Raw genomic sequence first — 21590 nt, 5'->3', positions numbered from 1 at the left:
GCATGAAGAGATGCAACTTTTTGATCTCTATAATTTTTTCAAAATATCTTGTTGTTCTCTAGATCTTGAATAACTTGCCTATTTTTCAAGATAGAAGCATGGGGGTTGCATATTTGAAATCTAGAGGCTGTTTAGAAGTTTTGTTAAAAAATCGATATTTTTTTTTAATTTGAGATTTTTCAAAAACTATCAGTGCTGGAGACTTGAAATTTTGTAGACATATTCTAGGCATAATTCTCTATATTTTATGTCTCTATAATTTTCCTGATATATGCAATATTTAAGCTGCAAATCTCTGATTTATGTCTGTTCTATAAATAGAATTTTCTGAAAAATGCAATATTAACAAAGTTGTTAATATCTTCGGAACCATGAATGCTAGAGACATGGGGCTTGGTGATTTCTCATGGGCATTTCAAGATGCAACTTTTTGATCTCTATAATTTTTCAAAAATCTCTTGCCATTCTCTAGATCTTGAATAACTTGCCTATTTTTCTTGAATAACTTGCCTATATCATACAATATCAAAAGGGGCGTATTTTTGACAAATTTATGGACAACAATCTCACAGAAGTGCCTTTTATAAGTGTAGCCTCATCAATCTGAGGGGGCTCTTCCTTTCTCATGGAATCCATGAGGGCTTTTTTACAAAAATCTTGGATTAGGCAAGGTTCTACACTTGAGCAAAAAGCTCATATGGGCATGTTGAGCCTGTTTTAAGTGTAGCCAATTCTGCTTGAGGGGAGCTCTTCCTTTCTTGGGTTTATAATACCACAAACCCCACTACTTCCTACTAACAATAGAATTGACGGGCCGCAAGGCCAAAATACACAAAAACCTTCCTTTCCTTATCCTCCCCGCCGTTTGCGGCATGTTAAGGCTAGGAACCTTTAGGGTGTGTGTTTTTTCCTTCCCCTTCAACATGTGGGTTTTTCACACATCTGAATCTAGATGAAGCTAATGCAATTCAGACGCAGCCGAGGTTTTTTGCTGGCTCACCAGCTTTTATCCTCGGAGCTTCCTTTCTCTTTCTCTTCTAGTTTTTTTCAACATCTTTTGTAATTTCGACATTTGGTAAAAGTTTTCTTTAACAAGACTGTAAACCAGGAAGCATGATATCCGACATCATGTAGGTAGTTAGCTACTAGTGCATGCTTGCATGAATGGAAGTCTCCTCAAAGGGGCCACATCCAGCTAAACCTGGATTTGACTCTCAGAGGAGGGCTATCCTCTGGCTGCAACCAAACTCGGCCGCCTCAATCAGCCTTACGAGGCAAAGTTGAGGCACTAGGCGAGGTTAAAAGCTGGAGGGGGATAGTTGCCGGTTGAGTAGGTCGGGCACCACTTATCCCCGCGAGCTCCTTTGGGGGCGGGTTTCTTTATTTATTTATTTATTTATTTTCATTCCTTCACCTTTGCAGTACCTGGAATGTTGCCCCTGGTGGGGAATATTCACGTGTTTCTCCTCTACTTTATGAAGTATGGTTCCTGAAGAGATATGTTTGATGCATTTGTGAAGAAGTGTGGTCCTGTGATGGCCATCAAAACAGCAAATTTTCTGCAGGTGGGCGTCAATGGAAAACTTGCAGTGGAGGAAGTCCTAGCGAACAAGAAAGCTGGAGGGCGTTCCAGGGTCCTTGTCCATCAGTACATACGAAAAACTGGAGAAGGTAGGCATCTTCTTTTTACTGTAATTACTTGGGTGATTAAACGTAAAATCAAGCAATTATTGACCTGAGACTTCTTGGATTTTCACCATATTCAGCGAGCTGGTGTGAATTCTATTTTTGTAAAACACCAAACAAGGATTTCGGATGAAAAAAAAAATTGCCCGCTTTATATGAATTTTGAAATATATCTTTTATACAAAACACTGCGTTTTCAAGTGCATATCTCTGGGACGATTGAAGCTAAGAAAGTTAAACTGGTCAAACTTTGAAGATAAGGAGTTAATATTACAACACACATGATCTGGAAAATTAATATTTCAAACACTTTTTCATCAAAGGTTTGATGCATTCAGTGTTCAAATTTGGAAAAGTGGTTTGTGTTTAATAACAATTTAGAAGTAACTTCTGAGTGTATTCAACGCAACACATCTCAGCCTTTTATCTATGCCTTCTTTCCAGGATTCAATCTAGAACTAACAAATTGCATTTGTGTGAGATTCCTGCTTGGACGTTATTAGAAAAACCAGTACTTTCATGTGGACAGGGAAAGTCATATTTCAAACGGATCTATTCGTCATGTTGATTCATATTTATCACCCTTGTCTCTTTCCAGGCCTCATATTCGTTGACGAACAGAAAGTGGCCGAAAGAAGAAGGTTGTGCACGAAGATTCTCAAAGAACTTGGGTTTGGTGAAAGTGTCATGGAAAGGAGCATAGCAGAAGAGGCGCTCCATTTCGTATCTCACCTTGAAGAAAGATCGAAAACAGTGGAAGGAGGGAGAATTACAATGAAGAACATATTCTTCACCCCCGTCATCAACACCTTGTGGCAGATTGTTACCGGTTTTAGGTTCAGTTATGGAGACCCCTTCATAGAGAGATTCATTGAGCTGTTCAGAGTTCACGACCACGCGGTGTACAACTCTGCCTTTCTGCTGAACGCTGTTCCTGCTCTGAGGCACGTAGCACCAAGATTCACAGGTTACGAGTCTGCGCTTGAACTGAGGGATTTCTTCTGGGATTACATGCAGGTAATGTGTTGTTGTTCTTTCATACTGGCACAAGCAAGAATATGTGCTTCAATGCAGTCAAGTGACTGCTAGAAGTTTCCCAAGTTTCATAAGTTGAAAGTCGACCAACTTTAAACTCGTTCAACGATTTTCATCGAAGTCGATGGATAATATTCATAAAACAGCTTCACCCATAATTCATTTCGTTTATGCGAAGACCTACAGAAACCATGAAAAGTGTGTAAAATGGTAAAAATAGAAATTTCTTCTGTCCTTAACACACGCGAATCTTTTGGGCCAATTTCTTCCCAGAGTACACTGTGTGATGACGTCAAGTTGAATATCATCCAATAACGATCAAACCTCTGAAGTAACTAGATACTATGAGAATGTCAACTCGAGAGTTCTGAATTTACAGTAGTTATCGTGATGAGAATATTTGCGTCGGGCTTCAACTTAACCACCCAACTTTTCATTGTGTTTATTTCCACATTATAGTACACTTGAATGTATCATTATGTTGTAAAAAGAAAAGATGTAGATTTATTTTATCCAAAATCTTGAAATTAGTTGACAAACTTTACTAAACTTCACAAAATATATAAAACATATGCAAGAATTTTAATTACAAAGCTATAGGTTTACGTCAACCGCCTTATCAGATAGTTTCCAGTGGTTTCCACTCTACTGAACTTCTTCTTCGTCTTTTTATTCCTCTTTCGGGCCTGGGTAACCAAAGGCCGTTCTGCGATAATTATTATTGTTATTATTCCATCGTCGATATGGTCTTCTTCCTTTTTTTTTTTTTTTTTTACTTTGGCTGTAATTTAATAATTTTCTAGCCAAACGTCTAACTGGCATTCTCAGAATATGTTGATTCCACTTTAACTGATATTTTTAATTTGTTCCACCATTGCTTCGGCCTTCCATTTATTTCAGATTTATTCACTTCTAATTTTGTCTCGTAAGGTTGCTTTACTAAACAGAGCAAAAATCACATTTGTAACAATTTATTCTAGTCTTGCCATGTTGACGAAGAGTCCAACATTCGCTAGCATATAGGAAATCCGGTTTTGAAATTATGTTATGGTATCTAATTTGAATTTCTTTTCTCATATATTTTCCAAAATTTATTTTCAAATTTCTATTTAATCTATTATATTTTATTAATTTTTTCTCGACATCTTTTAGTGTTCACACTGTGAAATAAGACTTCCAAAATATACGAAGTCTGTTACCTACTCAATTATTTTATAGTTTATCATTATTTTACTCGAGGATGCTTTTTTACCATTTGGATTTGTTTTATCCTCTGAAATGTTTGTTATAATTGATTGTAGTTTGAAAACCTACATCTTTGTTCTATCTTCACTTGCTGCTATCAATATCTGTCGTCTCAAATATTATTGTTTGTAGAATTGTATTTTCGTCAATATATATTCCTGAGGGCTTTGAAGATTTCCATTCTTGAATTATTTTATCAATGTAAAGAAAAAATAATAATGGAGAAATACCATATAGTTGATTTATTTCAAAGGCTTCTGTTGGTTTTTCATGATCTATTTTCATTTTCACTAATGCAGCATCATAAAGGTTCTTTATTGAATTTACTAACTTTTTGCGACTTGGACTTGATGTTCTAAGACTTTCCACAATGTATATATTTTTGCTGAGTCATATTCCTTTTCAAAAACTAAAAATAATACATAACCTTTTGACATAACTAATATTAAAATCTCATCCAGTGATTTATAATTAAGATTTCTAAGGCCACTGAACTAAGCAATATAAAAACGAACAAAATATGATAATGTCTGTCCGGGACCCCCGAGATACTTATGCACGGGCCTCACACCAGCTTCGGTGACGTCACAGGATTAGTCAAGTATAGTCCATTTACAACATTTAACAAAGTGCATTGTAAGAGTACAATATATATATATTTTTCTGACTGAATCGTCCTTTCTTATTCGTTCAGAACGTTGCTTTCACCACAAGAACATTTTAAATGTTATTTGGCATTAAAAAATACGTAAATACTATTGATACAAGTAAAATTCAATCTTTACTGTTCTGCATAATGTACCTTTAATTTTCAAATTACCAAAGGAAGAAAGGTGATATAGATGAAATTTCATCCTACATTTGGAATTTACTGTAAGTTCGTAAAGAATTACCATTGTTAGTATATAATTGATATTAAATTGCTGTGGAATAAAATCTTACGGTCCAAGTTATGTATGCAAGATAATTTTGTAAAAATTTACATACTGAAGGTTAAGGAAAGAGCTTGTAAGACTGGAATTTCGTATTAAATAAGCTTTCCAACTTTGGAAACTTAATTCTCTTGTCTAATTTGAATAAATGTTTCATTTTCTAGAAATCAGGTAAATATTGTATGCACAAGTTCCCGTGGTTTGGTTATAGGTTACATTTTTTTAAAATCATTTTTCGCATTAAAATCTTACATGCAAGCAAAGAGAGAAAGTGAACAAATACTAATGCAACAAACGTACTAGCCTAACCTATTCGCAATACCTAGTTGCTAAGAACAACAATCTTAAATGTAACAGTAATTCAAGCCTATGAAAAGGGATTTATGATCACACGGAAAATGAAACTCGTTGGAATATTAATCCAAGCAACTTACTTTAATTAAGAAGTCCAAAGCAAAAAAGCAAGGGGACACAATAAACCTTATGCTCTATCTGGAGATTATTGTTAAAAAAATGTCGTATTCTAAAGTCCTTGTTGTTATATCCCTTTTCGGTAAACAAGCTAGATAATGGTAGAAACCAAGAGACAAGTTAAGCAAGTTATTTTTCAGGATAAGGCGTAAGTTTTAATATACTTGTGTATCAGCGTGTTTTTCATTCATCCCTAACAACGACAATTTACTGTACCTGGATATGTACTGAAATCGTGTCATGCAATATTCGCTAACATGAAAGTTGTGATATTTAAAACAGGTTGAGATAATATATCACTCTCCTACTTTTCCACAGAGCATAAATGTAAATAAAGGAAATGTTTTACTTGAAATCACAAGTACTGACTATGCAGATGTACTAATCGTTATTCTTTGAATAGTAAATTTTCTCTTTAGAAACTTGTCTACATTTCTAAATATCTTAAATGTTAGTGACACAAGTACGTTTTTATATAGTTCGCTAACTACATCGTAATAATCAAAACGATCTTCCTGTTTTTGACAGAAATAATCGACGAAGGGAAAATAAAACATCCGTTCCTGAGTACAGATATAAAATTATCTACAATATATTTATAAAATAAGCTAATAAAATTCAAAAAAGTCGTAAAATTCTATTGATGTACGATGTACATTATATTTCTTTCACGTCATGTATATCATTCAAGAACATAATTCTGGTAAACTGGAACATAGCATGAAGAAGTTAGTGAATACTGTGACTAGATAGTAAATGTGTTAAAGACGTGACTTTTGCACTTTGAACTGCACAATTTCTGACAACGTATGAGCAATAATACGTACATACATGTAAATAACAATCAAAATTTATTATTGCTAAATAAAGGAATGTAATAGTTATAAGGTCGGTATCCATGTAATTAACATTACCATTCAGCTATGTTCACAAATTCTTAAATGTCGTATACTTCGCACTGGTTGAACATAGACTTGTTAACTACTATATAATTAAATGTTGTACTACATACAAACGCATAAATTTACTTATAACTTATCAGGATGAAACTATGTTTACTTTTCGATAACAATTATTATTCTTACACTGAAACAAATAGATTTTCAGGAACTCTTTATCGCACAAATCGCTTTCACATACATATATTTCCCTACTACTCACTTTTGACCAATCGTTTACATCAAAAGAGATTTTTTTTCTATTCAGTTTTGACGAACTCATATTGAATGTTTCGTTCTAGAAAATTGGTAGAATTTTAGTTTTTCTGTTGTTCAACAAGTATGATAGTGTCTGGTTCTCTTCCACTGAACCGAATTTGACGACTAGGTTATCAGTTTTGGTGTCTACGTTTGTGTATTGATTGCAAATGGCAGCATAAAATAAGTAAGTGTAATTTCGAATCTGGTCAGCATTCTTTAATCACTTGTTATAATTATTGTAAAGTTATGAGATACCTTGCCGATCAATCATCTATGAAGTCAATGTATATTTCAAATTTTAGACATAATTTTCGAAATTATGTCATTAAAGAAGAAACGATACTGTAATGAAATTCTAAGCATAAACCTTAACTAGGGACTGTTGTTAATTGTTTTCGCTTACTTTCTAAAATTTATTAATTCATTATGCTTTTCTTTGCAGAAGATACTGGAAGAATATAGAAAAGAGAATAAAGAAAAGATTGGATTCCAAAATTTCATAGAAGGCCTACTCGAGGCTAGAGAACAAAACAAAGATGTTAATCTATCTGGTATTGTTTGTTAAAATCAATATTTAACATTTTTCTAATTTATTATTGTATTCGTTAAGCACTGTGGTGGAATATACACTCTCGGACGTGGCAACTCAATATGTTGCCAGGTGCACTTTTGTGTGTGCGTGTTTGTGTGTAGTTGCGTGTGTGTGTGAGAGAGAGAGAGAGAAGATATCTCACGATACATTTCCCTTATCTTATTTAGCCTTTTATTGTTATTGCTATTCCTTGTAGAGCAATCAATTACCTACCTGATGCTCCTCCAGTCGAAAGAATGAAGACACTGAAAGACCTGGAGTGAAGTATTCTCATGGTAGGGCTGACGAAGGCTCGAATAAAGTAGAAGTCCGTTTGAAACACTTTATTGCTTTAATGTTTAGGAAAACCCACAGATAAACGAATTATAATACGTTTTTCTGTGGTAAAACGACGTGACTGTACAAGATATGCTGAAAGCAAAATACAAGTCATATTTGAGTCGTTGGGACGTCCAGTAAATTCATCACGGTATCATCTTTCAAAGTCGTACAAGATTTAATATTCCACCATGAAACAAATAAAAATAAATTATTAGAATCAGGATAATGTTTGTTGCATTTAACTAATTTGTGTGTACAGAGAAAAAAATATTTTTAACAGACTTCCATTAGTGTATTATACACAGGTGAACACATTATTATTATTATTATGATGTCACCTGGCACATAAAAAATTCTTGAATATTAAAATTTCCAAATAATATTATAGAATTATAAATTTCTTTAAACGTTCACGCAAATGTAAAGAGAGTAAATATGTATAAAACTAACAATCTAAAATCAGTGACTATAGAAAATAATTAATAATTCCCAAATGATATTATATTTTATTTGTATAATTCCAGATGAAGATATTAACAATATCACTTACGATTTATTCGAGGCCGGTGTCTTTACAACTAGCACAACATTGAGCTTTGCGTTCTTGTACATGATTGTTCACCCTGAAGTACAGAGAAAGGTTCAGGAAGAGATAGACCGAGAGTTGGGGATGGATACTCTTCCATCAGCTTCTGATATGATAAGGGAATAAGAAAAATGTTTTTATATTTATGTTATGAGTTTTCAGTGCCCTATTTGCAGAGAAGATTCTCAGTGGTGGAAGTCGTTTTCACACACATACATACACTCACACGTACATGCATTCATAATTTCATATGCGACCTTAACTTGAAAACTTGTAACGTGGGAGAAAAGCTAACTGTCGCAACTCTGTTCCCAATTATTACTCTTATCTTCTTTTGGTCCTAAGATAAACCTAAGATAAACCTAAGATAAACCTTCTTACCGACAATCATGAGAAGTGGAAGCGATTAGTGGCGAATAGGAGGGCCTATTAATGCTAAACCTTGTATATGAAAAAAATATCAGCTGTCCTTGCCACAACCTCCACAGAGATCTTGGGCAAGCAATTCCATCTACTTAGCATGGGCATGCGAATCCGTACCGTAGTGTTCGAAATTTGAGTACGGAACCTTGAATCCGATACTGCGATCTTCATAATTCGAATCTTTTAAGATTCGGTGTCCGTTGAAATTGTGTCATGATTAGGGCCCGGATAATTATGAACTTAGAATAACTAAAATATGAATGCATATATGCATTAAAAGCGCAAAATATGCAAATAAATATGCGCTTTGAAAAACAGCAAGGCTTTGTCTTAATTGTTTTCTTCTTTCAGTTACTGCAAAAACCCTTCATGTAAGCAGATATTTATTCTTTCTTCGGCTTACACGATTTAGCACTTAATACAAATGAAATTCTGAATTCTTACAAACACTCTTTTTTACTTCACACTGCTGTTTTTTTTAATTAAAGAACAATTACATTCTGATTGCACTTGATTACAATTTGACATTTCAAATTTTCAAACCTTGAAACTCCTGTTTTCGGCAATAATATTTTACTGGAAATGAAGACAATGGTCCAAAAAATCAGACTTGAAAGTCCCTAGTCCCTAGTGCAGTTCGAAAGAGCCAATTAAACAAGCAATCGAGCAGGCAGCATGCTGTACGCGACATTGCAGACTGCAGACTCATTTGCTACACTTGTTCGCTCGTTGTTTACTTGTTTGAAATCATGGAAGTCAGCCAGGCAATGGTGGTGGTTGGGGGAAGGGAGAGAGGGGGCAGTTGCTCCCCACTTTTTGCCACTTTTGCTCCCGCACTATGCTAAACCTTATGTATCAAGGGAAAGTAAAGTGTTCTTGCCCCCTCCCCCAGTTTTGCTACCCAATCGTTGCCACTGCAGCCAGGTGTTTGTTGTAGTTCTTCTATTGTGTAGAAATGTAAGTATAAGAACATGTTAAAATACTATGTTATTTCTTTTGTGAGATGTATGTGTTTATAACGCGGAGAAAACAATGTGTCCATAGTTTTAACTACTGATCTATTAGACACTGCAGACAAAGTGTAATTCAAAAGGTTTTGATCCTAGTCCAAGGCTTAAAGACTGAACTGTGAGACCATTTGCTAAGTATGCTTCCTTCAAGCATGGTCTTGCACATTTCGGACACGGCAAGTGTCTGTCATAATCTCATTCATAGAAAACAAAGATAGACTTGTGTTGAAGACTTTCCCGCTCCCGTTAACAATCAGGTCTCGAAAGCCAGATAACAGATTTGATGGGACTCCATAAGCTGGTCACGCTTCAGGCTTCATCCAATAAAACATCGTCCTTGGTAGGCCTTCACTGTCCCATTGCTTCTACAGAGTTTATTTTTCGTGCATGTCAGTTATTAACCATTTACATTTATGTATAACCCATTCATTTCGTTTTTCATGTGATTCTAATGCACAATATTAATAATAGTCTTCACTGTTGCATTTTAGATTACCTTACACAGTGGCAACCCTTCTGGAGGTGCAAAGAATTAAACCAGCTATTTGGATACTGCCAAGATTATCTGTCGAGGACTTAGAAATTATGAACTACACAATACCAAAAGTAAGTTCCTTCTTGTTCTTCTTTTGTTGGCTCACACCGTCTTTATGCGATTTCTAGCCACAGTTGACGAGCACTTTTCTTATTGTCTTTGATCTTTATCCCAACAGAGTAATCTGTACGCTATTCATATTCCTCAAGAAATTATATGCTCCATTGTAACGTTCTCAGAATTATAAACCTTTCTGTTTCTAAGATATAGTGAGATATTGTGGTTTATCTTTGTATCGTTTATTCTGAGGGTTGTGAATATATTTATATTGTGAAGTTATGTTTCCGGGCAAATCTATACAACATCCACATTTCCGTAGTTCTAGGTTCAGAAATGAGTGTGTTGATGTCGATATTGGATATGGGATTTTTGCACGTTACAAATTTTTACATAAAGTATCACGATGGTGTTACCGTAAATGGCATTGAAAGAATAAATGGACTTCGGAATTCATCATATATAATTCAATTTTTCTTGTAACTTGACCAATCATGCCTAATTGTATTGAAATAGTTTTTTCATGGAATCAAGAAAGCAATCTTCCGTGTTTCACATTTATTTTATACATTTATAGCATATAGGGGACGGAAAGGTAAAGTGGCCAGTGCAGGCAAAGTGGCCACGTGAGTTTTCTTCGTTGTAAAGCGCTTCCGCTACGCGGGAGCCGGGCGAAACAGTCAGTGTTGTCTGTGACTTTGAAGCGGGAGGCTGCACTTTTCTAGATGTGAACTCATTTTATTGTTTTCTCGCAAGTCTGATTTTAGCTAAGTGGTACAAATTGTTGATTATAGCTAGATAATAGTAAATGTCATTGCGGGCAAAGTGGCCACGAAAGAGACAGACTCGAAAGGCAATGATGGTTGGATTAGATGTTTAAAATGTAAGAAGTTCCCACATGAAGTGTGCGCCAGTTGTGACGAAGAAGATGATGAGTTTGAGTACGAATTTTGGTCTACGCCTAATCCTTTATTAATAGGCTATTGATTACGAATTACTATTTATTTTATCTTGTAAAGATTTCCTACTTAAAATAATACCGTAACGTACTCTGAGTACGTGGGATCGAACCAAGAACCTTAACCATTGAGGGGGGTGATGTAACTCGCTTAATCATTCATCCTCCTTACCTATTTGAGCACTCGCCCTTGAAGGTAAGCCTAATGGTAATGGGCGAGAGGTACTAACTACACACTTGGAAATGACAAAACACAAGCTTTCGGATTTATACCTTCAAGTCTAGATCAACATGGTTGGAAGTAACAATACCTGTCTGTCTCTGATGATACAATTCCCCGCTGATAGCTGTTCATATCGAAACGTGTTTGATCGCTCAATGTCCTCAGTTCCTTCTTGTTCGGCGATTCCAGGCAAAAGACCCCACACCACACGTTGCTCTCTGATTTGTTCTCTTTCCTCCTTCCCTGGTCGTTGCCCTGAAATACCAGCTGATCAGCACCTTAACTCCAATAGACCGGGAAGGATCTGAAAATTACTGATGTGACATTCTTTGAATGCCTGAGAGATCAACGGCTGGCGACAGGGGTTATGAATTCAGGCTAGCTATAAATCTCAATTTAGAGGAGATTGATACGATTACCCCCTCTGGGAAAAAAATCCAGAATTGAAATTTATATTTAACGTATCCATGTTGATCTATCCTTATAAATCGAAGTTTTATTAAAAATATAGAAAAATAAAAATGAAATAAAACCATATTTTCCCGCCAAAACCGAAAAGAAAAAAATTAAGATAACAGAATAGTAATTGTGTAAATACTTGGCGATACTTCAGACGCGAGAACTGGCCATAGGCATAAATTTACTGTCTGGTGTAACTGGCCGTAAGAAAAACAAATAACAAGCTCGCATCTTTGCTTAGTAAAAAAAAAATAATAGCACAGTACTTAACTTGCACTTTGATACTCGCTCACATGATCATGCATGGAATGAGCGTACCGTCAATTTTGTAATGGCTGCGGAAGATTGACATGTGATGATCACTGACATAACTGACGCAACATGTTAAAGGTGTGACCAAGCAACAATGATGTCTGCTTATGACCTGAGGTGGCCAAAAGGGGGCGTGAACACACGTGTGCGTTAGTAGTCAACACAAGTGGACTCACATGACACATATTTTAACTTGAGTTAAAAAGTACCGTAAATTCGTGGATACACTACGTAGTGTTTGTGTGTGTGTGTATAATAAATATATTTCCACTTTGGTTCTTGTTGTTTTATATTGCGATGCACACGCATTCACTGGAAGTGTTTGGAGTTGTGTCACGATTCAGTGGATTGTTATGACTCTCGGCACTACTGGAATTATGGATGTAAGTATGAATTAATATTTGGAATCCATGAAGCACACATGTACACTTGTGGGTAAACATGCCGTCGAGTTACTGTGAGACTTCTCTTTGGAGGTTGATGCACTTAGCAATTTTGCTTCGATGTTTTCTTTAAAGCTGATAAGAAAACGATCGACAAGGGCATGTGTTAAAAGCACTGTTGATCAGTATTGTTCGGTGTACTTAATGATGAATAAACGACTTTTAAAGATTTTCACATGGTACACTCCCGTGCAAAAGTTGCACAACTGGTTGCACACAGATTTTCATTTCAACGTTTCTTTCAAGATACTAAGTAAGAAACTGTCGACAAAATTGTAGACACTGGCGAAACACGATTTTGTCATGCAGCATATTCACTTAAACCATGTTGAAACTCACTGAGTACACTCCTGTGCATGGCGTTAAAAGACAGGTTGCACACACTTCTTTGTGGGTGTAAAAATGCTTTACATGAAAGTTGTAGAGTTGAATGTGATTCATTACATGTCACATAAAAATGCACTTTCGTAAACACTACGGAATGACCTTTTAGGAGGGGACATGTACATTCTGTAATGCAAGTGTACAGAGGTGAAGTGTAAACACTATTATACTTCCTTGTTGAATTTCTGCTTCTTCATTGGGTATAAAATCTACAAAAACTGGCAGATTTTTGGGGAACGTTTACACCCAGTGATGACTTGGAGTATGTAAGCTGCACTTTTGATTGAAGTAGCGTGATATTTGTTATTGATTGATACGATATTTAAAAAACATAATACTTATTTTTAATGTGTATTACTTCAGCTTGTGTTGATTAAATACACACTCTGAATCAATGTGATTTTTCATTTGCCTATGCAGGTAAAATGGGAAGGGGCTGGCCACTTTGTCCAACCTAGGCGGGAAAAGTGACCACTTCGTACTTTTTTTAAAAAAAGTAACGTGTACATTTCTAAACAACAAGAACTAAAAAAAATAGAAATTGGAAGCAAAGTCATTATACTTACTATTGGTCTATGTTTCTATAAATTTGCTGAATTCATCAAACCTTAGAGTGGCCATTTTACCCTTCCTTGCCCCACTTGTTAATATTTCCCCAAGAACAAAGAACATTGGCATAAGCAGTTGTTTTCGAAATGGATACACAATAAGAGTGGCATATGCCCGATGGGTGTTTGGTGGACGTCATACCCCATCTTTGACCCAGTATTCGTAAAAAGAAAAAAAACATGAAAGTCAGGAAAAGATGACAAAGTGAGGGCTTACTATTAAAAACAATATGTACGTTCTTATGCACCCTCCCCTTTCCAAACATCCTGGGTAGGACACTGCACCATAACATATTTCTTAATTACCATTTTGAACCTTCATTTTGAAAGCTATTATGAAACGGAATTGGTATGGAACTTTGTATTTACCACCTTTTCTTTTCCCTGACTTATTTACTGCGTTCATTTGAAAATGTTGTTTTTTCCCAATTTTGGAGGGGCTGTGGCCTCATCAACCCGCCCTTCCCGCCTACCACAGTGACTAAGAATAAAGTAAACTTGTACGTTGTGCTCATTTAAGCTAATTATTTATTTACAGCGATGACGCCAACCCTAGCATGCAGAATATAATGCTGATTTGACATTTCTTCTACAATGGTCATAACGTGCAACTGTTTCAATTCTTTAGTACATTATTCAAAATATTTTCTTGGCAATCGACAGGGTGTCACCGAACAACGTCAGCAATCTTTCACACTGTATAGAGAATAAAGACCAACAAATTTTTCCAGTAACGTTTTGCTTTTTAACACGTCGTATCAACGCTACAAGCCTACGTGAGAAATTAGAATAAGTCAGATGGTGTTTACTGTTTACTGGACAAACAAATATGAGTAGGAGAAGAAGGATAGGTGGCTGAGGTATGCACCAGCACTTACCTCTGCTTCCTGGCAGCGGCACTAACTGCCAGTACCAATGATTCAACAACTAATTCGTAACTAAAAAGGAGACCTTCCATAGGGCACGCTTCGCATATGCAGGGTGTTTCAGAGCGACCCAGACACTACCTTTTGATCGAGAACGGGAGATCGTATCAAGTTAAAACAAAAAAAATGCAGTACTAAGTTGGGCCCAAAGAATCCGTAGAAAGTATTTGCAACAACCCAAAAGCCACCCTTTGTGGTTTTAGTGGGGGGGGGGCACAATCCCCGTTCGTGCAATTTTCAAATGGGAAGGGTATTTTTGGAATGCAGATTCGGAAAGGCGGGGAAAAATATGATTGACATATGAAACATTTGTCTGTACCACCTACCGTTTTTCGTGTAGAAAATGGTTTTGCAAAAAAAGGAAGGTGAGATAAATCGAGTATACCGAGCTTAACAATTAAGATAAGTGCAGCACCATAACAGTTTCGGAAAGTGCAGGACACAAGCTTTCCAACGATATGCCACATGATGACTGCGGGACTAAAAAATGATGAAACCGCGTGACCCAAAAAAGGGGGTCTAAAGTTAGGGAAGAACTCGAAAATTTCAAATGGCAAGGGGAGTCGAGTAATACCTCGTTTTAAAGGTCACAGAAAACGTGAAAAGGATATCGAACATGATTTTGTAATCCACTGACCGGTTTCAAAATGGCGACCAAAACAATTCCGACCCCTGAAGTTGGTTTTCCAAAGTGAGGAATATCGTACGTAAGTAGCAAGACACAAACACTGGACAGAGTACATAAGATCCTGTACAAAGAATTATGGTAATGGGTCCGCTCTTGAAACACCGTACTACTGTAAGCTTTGTTTGAGCTGAAACTTTGACCGCCCTTCACACTTTCTCCAGGCTTATGATTGGCAACGAATGGTTTACTGTCACGCAGAATAAAGAATTCGTTGGCGTGTTTAACGGCTGCTTCGCCAACGGAAAAGGTCCTTTTCTCACAATTGATTGCCAAATCATTGTTTGACAAGAGAAATAGGCCTATCTGAATTGTTGATAAGGAAAACGAAACAGTAATATGAAACAAATGAACAACGAAAACGAGAATAATACGTAACGCACCCAGTGTGATGTACATTTACCAACTTACAGTAGATGTTCGAAATGTCTTCCCTAGGTCTCAATGTATTTCTGCACACAGACACTGAAATCACATTGTGCTGCAATAACTTCTGCCTCACTAATCTGCCTGCATGCAGCAACTATGCGCTCGATAATGTCGTCCCTCCTTGTAGAGAGAATTTGGTAAACGATTTCTTTCAGTCGTCCCCAGAGGTAATAATCTAAACATGTTAAGTCTGGTGACCTAGGAAGCCAGGGAACAGGCCCACCTGTACCTACCCAGCGACCACGAAACATTGCATTCACCTGATTCCTCGCTGTGAGCTCAAAATGTGCTGGGCAGCCATCTTGTTGTAGCCACTTGTGTGTTCTGATGTGTAAGGGGACGTCTTCGAGAAGACTGGGCAATTGTTCTTGAAGCAATGTGCGGTACACAACACCCGTAAGCCTCGCTTGAAAGAAATTAGGTCCAATTATTCGTGCGCCGATGATTCCATACCACACATTCACAGACCATCTACATTTATGATCAACCTCTTACATCCACCGTGGGTTTTCGGGGGCCCAGTAATGCATGTTGTGCCGATTTATCTGACCATCACTTTTAAATGTAGCCTCGTCAGACCACAACATTTCGTCAAAGAATCGAACATATGCATTCACTTGAGCTTGAGACCACATGCAAAAGTCTAGCCTGCTTTGAAAATCAGTACCATTTAGCTTCTGATGCAAGGACACGTGATACGGATGAAATCTGTGATCCTTTAAAATCCTTCTCACTCTACTTGCGCTGACACCAGAATCACGAACAACTTGCCTGATGCTCACGTGAGGATTGAGATGGAAGGCTGCAAGTACACCAGCAGACCTCTCATCTCGAACAGGCCGAGCAATGCGTTCATGTTTGTGACTGCTAGAAGGCTGAACATTGCCCCTTGTGCGTACACGATCGGCAAGGGTGCGAAAAACATGTCTTGAAACGATTCGGATACCTTGCAGCATACACACGAGCAGCAGCAGAACTATCTCGTTGGCATTCACCCAACACCATGAGCATATCAAATGCTTCTTCGCTCGTGAAAGGCATTATTAGTTCACATTCAACAATTTGCCACTGCGAATTCAGTACAGGAATGCACACTACCCGCGAGGAATGCACCAAAGAACGTCCTGAGGTACCACACAATGCCTTCAGGCCTCCCCGATGGCGCAGTGGTAGCGTCGTCCCCTTGTAATCAAGGGGTCACGGGTTCGATACCTGGTGGAGGCACATAGTGGTTCGGATCCCACTTTACACTGTAGGTCCAGTCTCGATTAGCCTTACTGTGCATAAAGTGGACTTAAAACACCAAATCAATCAATCACACAATGCCTTCGACGATGAAACCACTTGTAACAGACAACGGTGAATGAGACCAAGATTGAAAGGGGCGTATTCGCTTTATCAGTGGAAGCACAATGGAACCGACTGCTATGCAGGAGAGCTCGTCACACCTCGACCCGTGGTACTTTCCGATTGCCTTTGTTGAACCGGGAAGTGGGAACAGTGTACGTGCAGTCAAATGGAACTGGACGTACCGGCAATTGGCGTACTTTGTAATTTGTCTACTGGGCCAGCATGCTGTGTTGTGTACTGCAGCCTACCCAACACGTGAGCTTATGCTTATTCCTACTCGTACACAATGGACCTGAAGTTCTACTCACTGCATGTTGTACACTCACAGAGGCATGTACTAATACGAAACCACAAACCTCTCACCCGGACGTTCAGTACACTGACGTTACATGTGCCGGGTGGCATGGTCTGACAATGGTAGCGAACCAGTAACCATTTAGAAACCTTGTCACGAATAAACAGCTATTCCGCTGGCATTCTTTGTACAGGATCTCATGTACTCTGTCCAGTGTTTGTGTTTTGCTATTTACGTACGTAATTCCTCACTTTGGAACACCAACTTCAGGGGTCGGAATTGTTTTGGTCGCCATTTTGAAACCGGTCAGTGGATTACAAAATCATGTTCACATCCTTTTCACGTTTTCTGTGACCTTTAAAACGAGGTATTACTCGACCCTACTTGTCATTTGAAATTTTCGAGTCCTACCTTAACTTAAGACCCCCTTTTTTGGGTCATGCGGTTTCATCCTTTTTTAGTCCCACAGTCATCATGTGGCATATCGTTGGAAAGCTTGTGTCCTGTACTTTCCGAAACTCTTATGGTGCTGCACTTACCTTAATTGTTAAGCTCGGTATACTCGATTTGGCTCACCTTTTTTCTATTTTTTTTAATTTTTTTTTTCCAAAACCATTATATATACGGAAAACGGTAGATGGTACAGACAAATGTTTCATATGATAATCGTATTTTTTCTCCGCCTTTCCGAATCTGCATTCCAAACATACCCTTCCCATTTGAAAATTGCACGAACTTGGCATATGCCCCTCACTAAAACCACAAAGGGTGGCTTTCGGGCTGTTGCAAATACTTTCTACGGATTCTTTGGGCCCAACTTAGTGGTGCTATTTTTTGTTTCAACTTGACACGATCTCTGGGTCGCTCTGAAACACCCTGTAAAGCAGCCAGTTCCGCTGTACATTGCAACCTCCGTTTCCTGTGGAATTGTTTATGCAAGTCGAAGCATTCCATTAGACGGAGGAAACCGGATGTGAAGTACAGCAGTGAGTAAACGTTCTGCACTCGTATGCCTAGCCATCTACACTATGTATCCTGCGTGTATGCAGCCATGTGGTACCGTGTTTCAACATCGCGTAGCGTCGAAACGAAAAACGTTACTAAGAAATATTGTTCAACGTGATGCCCTATACACGCTATGAAAGTTTGCCGGCGCTATATGGCAACACAAACTTGTAACTAGTTGAATCTGAAATAAATTGTGAACAGTCACCGACGCTTCTGGGCTGTAACGATCCCATGGAAAGTCAATGAGAAGTCAGAAGTGTCAGTAACTGAATATACTACTTATACTAAAGACACCTAAGTGTAGTAAATGTTTCTTGAATGCAAATATTTTTCTTTCAGGGAACATTCATCTGGCTGAATATATTCAGCACCCATATGGATGAGGAAATTTGGAAGGATCCAGGAACATTCAATCCTGAGCGCTTCCTGCAGGATGGACGAGTAATAAACGAGAATAAACTGTTCGGTTTTGGAGGAGGTAAATATATCCGTGCGGATATCTAGGCTGAATATATATTGGTAGCCATAAAAATAATATAAATGAATTGTTGGGTTAAATACAACAGGAACTGGTATTTATCAGTTGTATATTTGAGTTAAATATATTCCCAACTCAGGAAGACCAATTCCCTCGGAGGAGGATAAATTGGCGTTTGAGATAGTTAACATTACGCACATTTACCTAACCTACAAACAAAAGTTCTGCAATATACTGAAAATATAGTACCTAGAGGAGAGGAGAAATTCCCCACAAAGCACAATATTTTTTTTCTGAAAATCGATATATGAACGTGGTATTTCATGCTAATCGACAGTAACGATGAGAACCCAGTGATGGATTAAGGTGGGTGCTATTAATGCTGAAGCATTAGGCCCATTCCTGAAATAGGCCCAGATGAAAACAGACGAGAATTTTGCGAAAGGTGAACAGTTTTCTTTTGCTATATTAATCTGAAAATAAATCTTAGAATGAAATTTGGAGCCCCAATTTCGGACGCCTAGACACAGCGTTACTTATTATACAGTTACTATTATTCCTTGCGCTGTGACGTAACTATAACGTCGTTGTGTTTATTGTTCACCGAAGATTTCAAGTTAATGCTGTCAATTTTACGTTAAACAGTTTACTTAGTAATTTAGTTGCGTTTTTTGCAATATCTTGGCGATTGTTGCCACTTTATTATTGTTCGGTAAGTGCGACGTAGTAAATTTTTCACCTTGAAAGTTAAGTGTACAGAAAAAAATCGACGGTATTTCGTTGTTTCAGCATCAAGCCCAATTTCGTCTTAATCCGGTCCTGTGAGAACCTCTCGAAAACCGGTACTTACCTCTCCTCGCACCTCCCCTCATGGTTCAATTAGAAGCGGTTCCTGATTTGGGAATGTTCATCTACAAGCATTCCACGTGAAAATCAGTTCCTGAATTGGGACGTTCTGATTTGCGACGTCACTGATAGGGAAGAGTGCAAGCAGAAACTGTGTGATGTAGAAATATTTGATTGACAGATTTGCTTTATTTTACTTCGCTTTTTGTGCAACTTTTGGCTAATTTACGAAGATGGGCATGAGTGATGATATGATGAAATTGATGAATGGACACTCACGAGCATTCACGACCAGGTCGGGATTCGAACCCGGGACCCCTGGCGTCGTATCGCGATGTGCTAACCACTCCGAATACTGGACCCTGTAGTTCGTCCCTGCTCGTTGGCTGGTGGAGAAAAATGCCGTGGTGTTTTGAATATCACTCGCCGCTAAGTTTTAATACAAGCATGGAACATACAATTCACTCTGACATCAATGAGAAGTGTAAATACATTTTCTTTCAGATTGAAGTTCGCATCATTATTTGGAGGAACCTGATTTGTTCACAGCGTGCCAATTATCTAAACAACATAACACCATTTTCTTAAAAAAAGAACCAGTAGTACTGCTGTTATTTTTCAATTAAGTCTTCCCTTTTATTTCCATTCTAGGCCGAAGGAGGTGTCTGGGAGAAAATGTTGCGAAGATGTCGCTCTTCCTGTTCTTCATAATCCTGCTCCAACGATTTACCTTCAGCGTTCCTCCGTCGGAGGCGCCACCATCGACTGAACCCACAGAGGGAGCCTTGTTGCGACCGAAAACTTTTCATGCTCTGGTCAGGAGGAGAAGTTAATGGTGTGAAATCTGTGCGGATAATATGGATTAATACAATTTGTAAAAGAGAATTCTTTGTTTTGTATGAATATACTGCTAATGTTTCGCAATATGATTGAAGAAGTAAATTGAATTGACCGTCCAATCTGCAGAATACTTGACTGAATCTTGAACAACTTGTTCAAATATAAGTATCGCTTAGAGTAACTATACCATTACAATTAAAAATAGTAAGAAGTTTTCCTAGAATATTCAGGCCAATCTATGTCTACTTTAGCGGATTCACATATCTCAAATTAACTGACTCTTTGTAAAAGTCAAACATATTCCTAAGAATAAATTATTTCCTCTCCTATAAATTTGTTAAAATGGAGTTACGTCCCTCTGGTTCTCACACGACGAATTGCGAGTGCATGGGTGACTTTACAAGACGCATGGTTTATTTTTATATATTCAATTGTATATATTATTGTGGGTAAATATTCACCACAGGCAGGCCCAGTGAAAAAGACATGCGTTCTTGTTCTACTGCTGACTGTATTATATGCGTCTGTGCGTGCCTGTTTGTGTGTGTGTGAGAGAGAGAGAGAGAGAGAAATAAGGGGGAGAGAAGAGAGAACATTAGGAAAGATTTCTGCTTCGGAGCTAAGAATGAAATATGTCCCTTCCTGCTTGGAACAAATACAGTATTATTATCTTATTTGAATGCTCTTTTTTATATATCGTATAAAACCCCACACTGTTTTTTTTTTTTTGCTATCGTTGGCTGTGCCAGCCAACTCGCCTCTACTATATTAGCACTTTAGAAAATCAACTATGCAAGCCCGTAAGGAATCCTTTATACAAAAATATAATATTTATGTCAAGTGAGCGGACCTCTCTTCAACACACTTCTTTTGTCTCTTAACTATTGTAAAGTTCATCTAAACGAAAATTATCTTGCAACAAGAAGTTCAAAATAAACAATTGACATTGTTTATTTCTCTGTTCTATGGGAAACTTAGAGTGTATTACTATGTAGTATATTTAGTATTACAAATATAACATTATGCCATTCAGAGACTCGATAGTAGTATTAATAAAATAATAACAATACGTACTATGCGTAATATATCATCAAAACGAAATGTTATTTTATATCTTGAATTTTTAATCACTTTTTATACCTCAGTATAGTACAGCCTATACCGTGATAATGACAATGAAAACACCAAAACCAGTGTTCAGATTTCGGCCATCATGAATTTTCAATGCCCGTGCAAATTTCATGATGGCGTAGT

General features: G+C 37.5%; 1 protein-coding gene across 1 annotated transcript; it reads left to right on the top strand.

The window, feature by feature from the left end:
- The first annotated feature begins 1499 nt into the window (after positions 1–1499).
- On the top strand, positions 1500–20429 carry LOC145991757 (methyl farnesoate epoxidase-like). Its single transcript, XM_083127810.1, has 7 exons — positions 1500–1671; positions 2285–2703; positions 7011–7119; positions 8006–8186; positions 9992–10106; positions 18512–18650; positions 20148–20429. The coding sequence occupies exons 1-7, from the start codon at positions 1500–1502 to the stop codon at positions 20327–20329; spliced, it is 1317 nt and encodes a 438-aa protein (XP_082983936.1). The 3' UTR covers positions 20330–20429.
- The last annotated feature ends 1161 nt before the right edge of the window (positions 20430–21590 follow it).

This window comes from Lepisma saccharinum, chromosome 8, assembly GCF_977018435.1.
Source record: "Lepisma saccharinum chromosome 8, izLepSacc3.1, whole genome shotgun sequence".
NCBI classification, from domain to species: domain Eukaryota; kingdom Metazoa; phylum Arthropoda; class Insecta; order Zygentoma; family Lepismatidae; genus Lepisma; species Lepisma saccharinum.
The sequence above is the reverse complement of the archived record's forward strand: the minus strand, read 5'-3'. Positions and strand labels throughout refer to the sequence as shown.

Excerpts from the sequence above, each read along its gene's own strand:
- LOC145991757 (XM_083127810.1), top strand. The coding sequence starts at position 1,500 with ATGTTTGATGCATTTGTGAAGAAGTGTGGTCCTGTGATGGCCATCAAA. Across the intron at positions 7,120-8,005 it reads CAAAGATGTTAATCTATCTG|ATGAAGATATTAACAATATC; the intron begins GTATTGTTTGTT and ends GTATAATTCCAG. Across the intron at positions 8,187-9,991 it reads TCAGCTTCTGATATGATAAG|ATTACCTTACACAGTGGCAA; the intron begins GGAATAAGAAAA and ends GTTGCATTTTAG.